We start from the raw sequence: 12,023 nt of genomic DNA on the forward strand, positions 1-12,023 counted from the left end.
CGTCAGAATCCTTGTCAGGATTCCGTCAGAATCCTTGTCAGGATTCCGTCAGAATCCTTGTCAGGATTCCGTCAGAATCCTTGTCAGGATTCCGTCAGAATCCTTGTCAGGATTCCGTCAGAATCCTTGTCAGGATTCCGTCAGAATCCTTGTCAGGATTCCGTCAGAATCCTTGTCAGGATTCCGTCAGAATTCTTGTCAGGATTCCAGCACAATCCTGGTCAGGATTCCAGCAGAATCTTGGTCAGGATTCCAGCAGAATCCTGGTCAGGATTCCAGCAGAATCCTGGTCAGGATTCCAGCAGAATCCTGGTCAGGATTCCAGCAGAATCCTGGTCAGGATTCCAGCAGAATCCTGGTCAGGATTCCAGCAGAATCCTGGTCAGGATTCCAGCAGAATCCTGGTCAGGATTCCAGCAGAATCCTGGTCAGGATTCCAGCAGAATCCTGGTCAGGATTCCAGCAGAATCCTGGTCACGATTCCAACAGAATCCTGGTCACGATTCCAGCAGAATCCTTGCCAAGATTCCAGCAGAATTCTGGTCAGGATTTCATCAGAATCTTTCTCGGGATTCCATCAGAATCCTTGTCAGGACTCCGTCAGAATTCTGGTCAGGATTTCATCAGAATCTTTCTCGGGATTCCATCAGAATCCTTGTCAGGACTCCGTCAGAATCCTTGTCAGGATTCCAGCAGAATCCTGGTCAGGATTCCAGCAGAATCTTGGTCACGATTCCAGCAGAATCCTGGTCACGATTCCAGCAGAATCCTGATCAGGATTCAAGCAGAATCCTGGTCAGGATTCAAGCAGAATCCTGGTCAGGATTCCAGCAGAATCCTGGTCAGGATTCCAGCAGAATCCTGGTCAGGATTCCAGCAGAATCCTGGTCAGGATTCCAGCAGAATCCTGGTCAGGATTCCAGCAGAATCCTGGTCAGGATTCCAGCAGAATCCTGGTCAGGATTCCAGCAGAATCCTGGTCAGGATTCCAGCAGAATCCTGGTCAGGATTCCAACAGAATCCTGGTCACGATTCCAGCAGAATCCTTGCCAAGATTCCAGCAGAATTCTGGTCAGGATTTCATCAGAATCTTTCTCGGGATTCCATCAGAATCCTTGTCAGGACTCCGTCAGAATTCTGGTCAGGATTTCATCAGAATCTTTCTCGGGATTCCATCAGAATCCTTGTCAGGACTCCGTCAGAATCCTTGTCAGGATTCCGTCAGAATCCTTGTCAGGATTCCGTCAGAATCCTTGTCAGGATTCCGTCAGAATCCTTGTCAGGATTCCGTCAGAATCCTTGTCAGGATTCCGTCAGAATTCTTGTCAGGATTCCGTCAAAATTCTTGTCAGGATTCCAGCAGAATCCTGGTCAGGATTCCAGCAGAATTCTGGTCAGGATTTCATCAGAATCTTTCTCGGGATTCCATCAGAATCCTTGTCAGGACTCCGTCAGAATCCTTGTCAGGATTCCAGCAGAATCCTGGTCAGGATTCCAGCAGAATCTTGGTCACGATTCCAGCAGAATCCTGGTCACGATTCCAGCAGAATCCTGATCAGGATTCAAGCAGAATCCTGGTCAGGATTCAAGCAGAATCCTGGTCAGGATTCCAGCAGAATCCTGGTCAGGATTCCAGCAGAATCCTGGTCAGGATTCCAGCAGAATCCTGGTCAGGATTCCAGCAGAATCCTGGTCAGGATTCCAGCAGAATCCTGGTCAGGATTCCAGCAGAATCCTGGTCAGGAATCCTGGTCAGGATTCCAGCAGAATCCTGGTCAGGATTCCAGCAGAATCCTGGTCAGGATTCCAGCAGAATCCTGGTCAGGATTCCAGCAGAATCCTGGTCAGGATTCCAGCAGAATCCTGGTCAGGATTCCAGCAGAATCCTTGCCACGATTCCAGCAGAATTCTGGTCAGGATTTCATCAGAATCTTTCTCGGGATTGCATCAGAATCCTTGTCAGGACTCCGTCAGAATCCTTGTCAGGATTCCGTCAGAATCCTTGTCAGGATTCCGTCAGAATCCTTGTCAGGATTCCGTCAGAATCCTTGTCAGGATTCCGTCAGAATTCTTGTCAGAATTCCAGCACAATCCTGGTCAGGATTCCAGCAGAATCTTGGTCACGATTCCAGCAGAATTTTGGTCACGATTCCAGCAGAATCCTGATCAGGATTCAAGCAGAATCCTGGTCAGGATTCAAGCAGAATCCTGGTCAGGATTCAAGCAGAATCCTGGTCAGGATTCCAGCAGAATCCTGGTCAGGATTCCAGCAGAATCCTGGTCAGGATTCCAGCAGAATCCTGGTCAGGATTCCAGCAGAATCCTGGTCAGGATTCCAGCAGAATCCTGGTCAGGATTCCAGCAGAATCCTGGTCAGGATTCCAGCAGAATCCTGGTCACGATTCCAGCAGAATCCTTGCCACGATTCCAGCAGAATTCTGGTCAGGATTCCATCAGAATCTTTCTCGGGATTGCATCAGAATCCTTATCAGGACTCCGTCAGAATCCTTGTCAGGATTCCGTCAGAATTCTTGTCAGGATTCCAGCACAATCCTGGTCAGGATTCCAGCAGAATCTTGGTCAGGATTTCAGCAGAATCTTGGTCAGGATTCCAGCAGAATCTTAGTCACGATTCCAGCAGAATCCTGGTAACGATTCCAGCAGAATTTTGGTCACGATTCCAGCAGAATCCTGGTCAGGATTCAAGCAGATTCCTGGTCAGGATTCCGTCAGAATCCTGGTCAGGATTCCAACAGAATCGTTTTTAGAATTAAATTAAATTTCTTCTCAGAATTACCAAAATTCTTCCAGAGATTAAAAAATCTATAGAGAATTTCTTTCGACGAAATTAAGTAACAAAAAACAAAAATAAGAATTGGAAAAAATACAAACAATAGCAGTAAATAATAAAATAGGATCAGTCAATACATAAAAAAAGTTAAAAATGAATGAAATAAACAAAAAAAAGGAAAAACATGAATAAAGTGTTGCATAACCACTTCCCGAAACGCAAATCTATCTAAATTTATAGACATTTCAATTTGCCTAGCTATAAGATGACACAATAGTGAATAGTGACTTCACTGAATGTCAGCGTTCACCAACACACTTTGGGTTTTGTTTTGTTCTGTGATTTTGGCAGCATTGTTGTTGCAAACATGTTTCATACTGGTAACCGAAAACATCTTCGCTTTCAAAGTTGATGGGTTCGGATCGGAAAAATACACCGGAAAATAGAGATTCGGTTGCCGTTACGCGCTTCTATGCGCCTATTGACGAACACTACCATCTTTTTTTGTTTCTTGTTTGCTCTTGTTTCGGTATAGCTAATTATGTTCCTACATCACCGCTTTCGGTCGCGATCTGAGATTCGCGCAAGAAGCGACTTTCTACACCCGTTTTAGTTTTTTCTTTCTTGTTTTGGTTTGTCCCGTCGATCGTCTATTCTCTATTAAGTCGATTAACTACAATAATATCTCAGTCTTCGGTTTGTCCTATGGTTACTGTTATGGAAGATTTCGGGCCGATGTCTGTTTTGGTGTGTGTGTGTGTGTTGTGTGAGTTTGGGAGGAAGCGAGACATTCAAAAAGAGAGAGGAAAAGAGAAAAGAGCGCCGGAAAAGAACGGAGAGAAAGAGAAAAGAGAACAGATGAAAACGACTGTTCATCGGTCGTCGTTCGTTTGAGCTTATGTCAATTGGTGGGAACCGATGGGGACGATGTTCGGGTTACTGTTAGTTTTGTTAGGGTGGATTACTCAAAAATCAAACTCAATTCGAAATCCATTCGAGGTGACAACTCAAGCACAAATCAGGGGAAAATTCATGGCGATTAATTTGGGAAGTTCGAGGAACACAAACAATAATGTCGAGTGAGTAAACAATGGCCCAAAGCAAAGCGCAACCTAAGCTGAATCGGTGGGTACACAGCAGTCAACAAAATTGACGATGAAACAGAAGAATATATGCAGATGGAACTCCTTCTCGAATTCAAACACGCAAACCTTCTAGAAAAAAGCGTGGATTTTAATCTACAATGAGAATAATCTATGCTCCGCATATATATTAGATAACGTGTAATTGCAATTTTACAAAACATCAGAAAGCTTCGACAAAAAGTGCACATCAGCAATCGTGGGAAGCTACAATAGCAATTTAAACCCTTGTATGAAGGGCCAAAAAACGGGCGGACGGAGCATCTCAAACAGAGACACTTACGCAACTTATGTAGAGCTAAAAAACTTCAGAAATCAAGTCATCAAATTGAAGAATAAACTTAATTGATTTGAGAAATTGTATGTAAGAATTTGGACATCTTATAAAGCTTCCGAAAATGATGTTATTCTGATTGATATGAAATCCCGAAGTTCGACAAAGGAGTTCCGTTTTTTGTGACGCACACAAACCAAGATTGCATGTGAATGAAACAATACGATAACACAAACACAATTGTATCCTGGACGGGAGCCGAGTGTATGTGTGGGAGTGTTTTAAATGTGGTGAGAAGGGGGTGGGTGGGCTAATTTGGTTCCACATGGCATTGCACAGCCCGCGAGAGGGTTAGGGTCCCCAAAGCGGATGTTTGTAGGTATTTAGGCAGCAGATGTGGCGGCAGTATTGCAACTGAAACTACGATCACTCACCTGTGGGGCTTGTGTGTCCAGGGTGTGCTTCGACATCACGATGGTGGTCGTCTTCTGGAGGGGTTCGACCGTGGGGGGCTCCGTCGGGGACTTGGGTGGACCGTTCTCCACGAGATTGCCACCCAGTGCGAGGGATTCCGCCGCCCGGACAATGTCCAGGACCTGTCGAAGTAGAAAACGTTGAAGCGACTCAAATTTTCGTTTCAAACTACAAGGGGCTTACCTTTTCCGGCGTGCTCTTTTCCCGGGCACTGACAAGAGCTTGCGAATCCGTGCTTGGAGCTGCTACCCTACTCACGCCTTGTGGGGCAACGGTTGCCACCGTTGTCGTTGGAGGCGGAGGTTGCACCACGGGTTGTGGAATCGCTGCTGGCGTCGGCGTCGGGGCCACAGCCGGAACGGTGTCCTCCTCTTCCGGTACCCTATCTACACTAACTTTACGCTGCGGTTCAGCTGCAATGATTGAATCATCCCTATCTAAGCTCGATACGCTCTGGCTCAACTCGGAGCCAGTTTCTGAAGCTCGAGATCCTGGAAATAGAGATCACTCGTTGTCATTCTCTGACATAGCTTCACCCTCAACCCTTACCTATCCTAGTACTATGTCCGTTATTGCTTATTCCGGTGCTCATACCGCCGGCTCCACCAATCGCCTGATGCAACAGATCCCCCTTTTCGTACCCTTTGCACACCACCAAATGCAACGTGTTGCCGGAAGCTCGCAACGAGTTGACCGCCTCCTGATGGGTTGCTCCCAGCAGCGACACTCCGTTTACTTCCAAGATGCGCTGACCAACGCGTAACCGGCCGTCTCGTTTGGCCGCACCGGAACTGTTTATCTTCGATATGAACACACCCTCGTCGGCCTGGTCCAGCGGATTTCCGCGTTGGCCGTTGAGGCCGCCCTTGATATGCATGCCGAGCCGTTCGCCTTCGAGTTTGACGATTTGCACTTCCTGTGGTGGTGAATGAGGGGAAGTAAATCGTTATAATAATGAGAGAAGCATTGTGAACTGCGCTAAGCTTTTGGTGCGCTACGAGATTGAATTGAGAACGTTCAAAATAGATGGATGGAAAAAATGAATAAATAAGGATGAATAATACTGCTTTTTGCTATATAGTTGCGTACAACAAATTAGAACCACTACATTTCAGAAGTAAATCTAGCAGAATTTTAGGCTCAACATAAGATTTCAATAAAATTGTATACTGCTACAGTAACTGGTGTCACTCAATTAAGAGAGAGCCCATATGGCATACTATCGTTTGGCATAAAGTTGTTTTACATAAAGCTTTCTGAAATAACCGTACTAAACAATTAGTGTGGATTCGTTAAATATAATGGTCAGTGAACATAACTGGATTTTGAGTATTGCTTACATTTCCGTATAATTAACCCTCAAAGCCCCGGGATAAATCTTTTATTGTCAATCGAAGCTCAATCAGAGGCGGTTTTCACTATAATAGATGGGCTGAGCTAAACTTCCTGTTAGTGGGTTTTCCAAACCGGAAGTTCAGGTCTGGACATGCTTTTCAACCGGAAATAACTATCCCCTAATAACAATTTTTACAGCTTCAGCAACAAAACCAATATGTTAGCCATTTTTAGACTTTAAATAACGAATCAATGCAAGAATGTATCATTTGGGGGAGAAAGCCAGTTTGGTTTTGCCAGTACCTTCCGGAAAGGAGCCGAGGCCAAGGAACAAATGTAAATTTGAACCGAAGCAACAATGCAGCTACTTGAACATCTTGAAATCATCTCAGAAACCTAATGCAAGAAATCAACTCTCATTATTGTTATATGGCTAAGACTGGGTTGTAGGGTGACATCCGGTTAATCAGTAGACAAGCATGGATGAAGTTCAAAACTAGGGAAGAGATTGCTCAAATTTCAACAATAACCTCAAAGTTGTTGTAAGAACATGCTTCTTGCCTTTATGGGCACTTCGGCCATATGATTAGACAATGACCGGATTCTGAGATCACTTCCAGTGAATCAAGAACCAACATAAATAATTGGTAGGAATAGGCATGCGACCGCTTAAACTTCACGAAATAACCTCAGTGTTGCTGTAAAATCATGCTTTTTGCATTTATTGATACTTCGGCCAGATGATCAGACAATGATCGAATTCTGAGGTAACTTCCGGTAAACCTCTCCTGGTACCTATTATTCATGATTATCTCCTGGTTCACCGAAAGTGACCTCAAAGACCGGTCAATGTCTGATTATTTGCCGAAGTATCAATACATGTCCTTCCCTTACTGCACCACTGCGGTTATTTCATGAAGTTCGTGCAGTCCTATGTTTGCTTAATAACTTCTAATATTGTTTATCTCTCGGTTCATCGGAACTGACCTCAGAACCAGCTCATTGTCTAGTCATCTAGCTGAAGTGTCCATGCAACCAAAAACATATGTACTTACAGCAAAGCTGAGGTAATTTCATAAAGTTTGAGGCTGTAAATCGTTTCACCGATTCGTTTAACTTTAAGTCAAAATTTGATATTTCGGTCGTTATTTACCTCGGGATAAAGTTTAAGCAGTCGCATGTCTGGTCTTACCTACTTACCTGCCTCCTGCTGGTCTCCTGGTTGACCAGCACGGAGTTGCTCAATATCAGTCATATTAACTGATAGCTGATGTACTGAAACTATCAGTATCACTTGCGAGCTATTAATATCACTTTGATTTGATAACCAACAGCAGTGATGCGACATCGCACTCTAGATCATAATCGCTGCAGAATGAGTGATCACGTGGTAATTATCCAAGTTATAAATGTTTTTCAGTCAACACATAGTTTCAATCCATCTGCAGCACTGACAAAAATATCGTGCGTAAAATCTCCATTTTATTAGCTTAATTTAAGACTAATCTTAGCCCTTCAGTAATATCCATAGTCTATTGCTATACAGCATGATATTGATGTGATATAGAATGATCTGAACTGTATCGCAGTCGGTCTGTGCGAATCCAAAAATTTCAAGCGTTGATAGCGACAACGAGCAACTCTGGACCAAAAGTGGCCTCAGAATCCATTAATTGTCTGGTCTTATGTCCGAAATTTCAATACATGCAAGAAGCATGTTCTACCAACAACGTTGAGGTTATTTCACGAAGTTTGAGCAATCGCATGCCTAATTTTGAGATTCATCCGTGTTTGTCTCCTGGTTCACCGGAAAATACCCTACGACCCAGCCTTTGCTACATATATATGATGAAATTGACAACATTGAGTTTAAAAATTGACAATATATAGTTGTAAAATATGTAACTAGGGAACACTTATTTCTGCTTAAAACTCTTGTTCAGACCTTAGCTTCCGGATTGTAAACCCCACTCGCAGGAAGCCGAATGAGTTAGCCTTCCTTTGTACACACTCAATCTGTTCGGTAAAATAAATGAGTTTTGGAACTACCGAAAAAATCAATAAACTAAAAAAAAAAATGTCAGAAATCGAAAAACAGAGATTTTTTACTGAAATTTTGCAGAGAACTTTCTTTGTATCATATATCGGTAAAAAATAAAATATGGTGAAATTTGCTTTTCAATTACGCGTGGCGACAGTTTTCATTTTACTGACTTTTTCGGTAGTTCGAAAACCCAGTAAAATTTTACCGACCCCAGTAATTTAAGCAAAGGGATGCAAGTGACAATAATCTAGTTTCGAGAAAATCGACTTTAAAGTTTTCTCATCAATTTTTCATTCCATGTAAAATCTCGATACGATTTCTGATACTGTTAAGTGGTCTTCCACGAAATTGCGAAAAATGTTCTACGCAACTCGTAGCATAGCTCAATTTTTACAGCTTTCGTCGTAATTATCGGACGCGGCGAGCCTCGTTGGTTAAAAACACGGATCGTGCTGAAAAAATCATCATTCTGCAACTTGTTGCGAAACTACTATTCCAGAATAGCATCGATAGGTCATATTCTGAATAAAACAGTAACACAAGGAACCAAGTTTTGTCACTAGACTTGACGATGAACGCCAAAGTGCAGCATTACATGAAAAAATCAGGCTTTGGAAAATTTAACAATCATTAACACACGAGCCATAATTTCATCCCATTTATCCGCCTGCATTCATATAACACGTATGACATTTATCGTTCGAGGAAGATAACGAGCCATGAACGAAAACAAGACAGACACACACCACCCACTGTTCGGCGCCGATCACTGTGTGTCAACACTTGTAACATTCGCTGACCCACTCTCATTCTGATCAAGAAACAGAGGCGAATATTTTTTTTATTTTCTGTGCTATGTTTACAGCCGAAAAGGGGTGTTCAATGATCCAATCTGGGTTCTGAATTTTCGTATCAATGATGCGAAATCTACGATTTTTCGCACGTAAGGAGAATGCTTTTTTCGCTTCCTCACGTGAACATCTTTTATCGCTCACACTAATTTTCCCTGGAGCTACAATGGTGGATAACCGAAAATCACTCCACTCCGGGGATAATATATTTTTCACTCCATCATATTTTCGCTCACCAACTGCTCCCGAGAATTATCACTATGTGGATAAACAAAAACTAGTGCCGGCGACGGGATTCGAACCTAGAACATTGCTAAAAACAACCGCGATGCGTGCACGCTATCCATACTACCACACCAACTTGACGAAAGGAGTGGTTAATTTGGTGCATAAAAGCAACTGCTGCTGTGGCGATGCACACAGGAAAAGTTCTCCATGGATCGGAGAAAGAGAAAACAAACTTCTCACAGCTGCGGAAATGTGCAATTATCTATTTTCGCTTTGTTTTGTGGACGGATAAAATTGCAAGGCAGCTAATCGCTGAAAATTGCTGTGAGGGATAAATCCATTATCGTGAGAGAGAGTAAGAATTCGGAAGCCTGGATCCAATAGATTATAATTAGGATGTTGAAGGCTGCATTACCAGAAAATATAAAAGTTGTGACCAATTTTATGCAAAACATAAATCACCCGAATGCCTCGATACTGTTGCAGTCTGTGAGAGTTGCTACTCTTGAATGCTTTCGGGCCACGTATCAACTGTTACACTCTCCGAATATGATTCGATCGGTTTTTTCGGATCAAAATCCAAACACTGTGAAAAATTAAATCATTAAATTCATTAACACGTGAGCAAGGATCATTTGACATTGTCAGATTGATAATTTATGCAGGTGATGATGAATTCCACTGTCTATATTAATGTTTGATTGACGACATTTTTGACGTAAAATAAATATCAGAAGCAAAATCTTTGCATTTTTTTTCACGTGTAAGCAAGGGTCATTTGGCATTTTCAGATTGAAAATTTATGCAGGTGATGATGAATAGCACTGTCTATATAGACTCTATATCAATGTTTGATTGACATTTTTGACGTAGAATAAATATGAGATCAGAAGAAAATTCTTTGCAAAATCTTTTGCGAACTTTTGGCATGATACTTGATTGACTCTTGGAGAGACCCTTTTAAAATTGTTAGGCTGTTTTATAGGGCCCATCGAATGAATCTAGAAATTCTGCAAATTATTTAGCTGGTTCCATTGAAACGAATGGTGATTTCCTCTTGTTATCAACAGATGTCTGAAAAATCCTTGAAGAATTCCAAACTTCACAAGTTGGTTAAATCTCGATGGATTCTAGCGCTTTCTGGCATATTTTTCCCGTTCTCGGTGATACTTTCGCTCATATTTGAAGCAATGTTAGAACAAAAATTACTGATCTTGAACAAAATCCTTAAAATATGATTTTAAGAATTGTCCCTGAAATTTACGGAGCGTATCTTCAAGGGCTTTCAGCTGTATCATTTTTTCCAAATGGGATCCTCGATGGCAATTTTTTTAAAATTATGATGAGATTATTCACGATTATCTGGTTAAACTGATTTGTTGTAGAAAACCTCGGGACGATCTGAACGACAATGAAGATTTTTTCGAAAATTCATTAATAAATACAACCTTGAATTCATCTTCGCTAATTCTCACAATTCTGCCTATATGAGCCATGCCGCGCTTGGTTCCTCATGACACAGATGCTTATGTAGAATTCGTTTTTAAACCTAGGTTGGAACTGACGAAACCCGTTCTGAATCACAGTTCCAATCCCAACCCGATTTAGGTTCGACCGAACTAATATTAATTTGACGTTAATTTGTTCAGGCTTTGATCACCGACCCAGATCCTCAAAAACGAAAACCGCCATTAGTCTCCGACGTTTTCAATGTTAGCCCAACTTTTTGGTGAAACATTTCAGCTTGTGCATTATTCAGCGCGTCTCCAGCTGAAACGTCTTGAATAATAGACAAATTGAGGTGACACGGGAGACCGTGTTATTTTCCCTATCTTTTGTCTCATTCTAACAATTATCATCAAAACTTCGCCGAAGTAAATCTCGAGTTTCAGTGAAGCGATGAACATTTATTGGGTTGTACACTACATATACTTAAGTTTCGCTTTTGGTTCATACGACGTTCACTTATAAACTGATGCCAATACACTACAACTACTGCCCCTTTAAGTAGCGCGGAGGGCGCACTACTCGATTTTATCTAGTCACATGTACGAAAACGACACTTTCCGCATGCGAAAAAAGCACTAGGCAAGTTTTACGGGTTCAATACTTTACCTTATTGCACTACTTTAAATTTACACTTTACACTTTTCATTTTAAACACTTGATGAGTGCCTGATCCAGTGGTAGTGTGTGTACCAATAATAGTGGTAAGGCCGTTTCAAGCGTGCTCTAGGCCATTTTTATTTTTATATGTATTTTTCTAACATGGACATTGTCAAAATGATACGACTGTGTGAAAAAATCTTGTAAATTAGTAAGGAAACAGTAAAAAACAATTAAAATCCATAACTTTGTTGTTGAAATATGACCGCGCGAGGCTCTTCATCTTGACAATGCCCAACTGAACGAGTGTAACTCCATTAGGATATTCTTCCGGAATAATGATGCAATCCAGCTTTTTACGTGAGATTGCCATAAACTTTTGAACCACCCCCACATGACGTGTCTTGTATACACTATAATTTTTATGGTTGCATCTCAGCAAACTGTTTATAAGTTGGAAAATTTATGATAACATGGAAACATCAAGCAACGTTCAAAATCTACAAAACATTCTCCAACAGTGACTTTGTTGAATGTATTTTTACTGAATAATTCAATGTTTATTAAAATATTATTTCTTTTTCAGCCCTCGAAGTGTTTGTTATTACGAGCTGTGGGATTTATAATGTGTTATTTTATGGCCAAACCCAGGATTTGACTGTTGGGCTTGGAAAAGTTTATCACATCACACCGACTCGAATTTGTGCAGAATGTTGTAGGAATTTCTACATGAGATTCTTAAATTTATTAGGGACTTGATTTAACTATTGTTTGCGGA

General features: G+C 41.7%; 1 protein-coding gene across 29 annotated transcripts in view; it reads right to left on the bottom strand.

The window, feature by feature from the left end:
* Nucleotides 1–12,023, bottom strand: part of LOC5574328 (protein lap4) — a 302,572-nt gene that overhangs the window by 78,097 nt on the left and 212,452 nt on the right. For all 29 annotated transcript variants that reach the window (XM_021838909.1, XM_021838924.1, XM_021838930.1 and 26 more), the window contains 3 exons: nucleotides 5,231–5,597; nucleotides 4,865–5,172; nucleotides 4,642–4,803 (listed from right to left, as the gene is read on the bottom strand). In XM_021838909.1, coding sequence (XP_021694601.1) covers nucleotides 4,642–4,803; nucleotides 4,865–5,172; nucleotides 5,231–5,597 — 837 coding nt within the window. The remainder of the gene's footprint in view (nucleotides 1–4,641; nucleotides 4,804–4,864; nucleotides 5,173–5,230; nucleotides 5,598–12,023) is intronic.

This window comes from Aedes aegypti, chromosome 1, assembly GCF_002204515.2.
Source record: "Aedes aegypti strain LVP_AGWG chromosome 1, AaegL5.0 Primary Assembly, whole genome shotgun sequence".
NCBI lineage: Eukaryota > Metazoa > Arthropoda > Insecta > Diptera > Culicidae > Aedes > Aedes aegypti.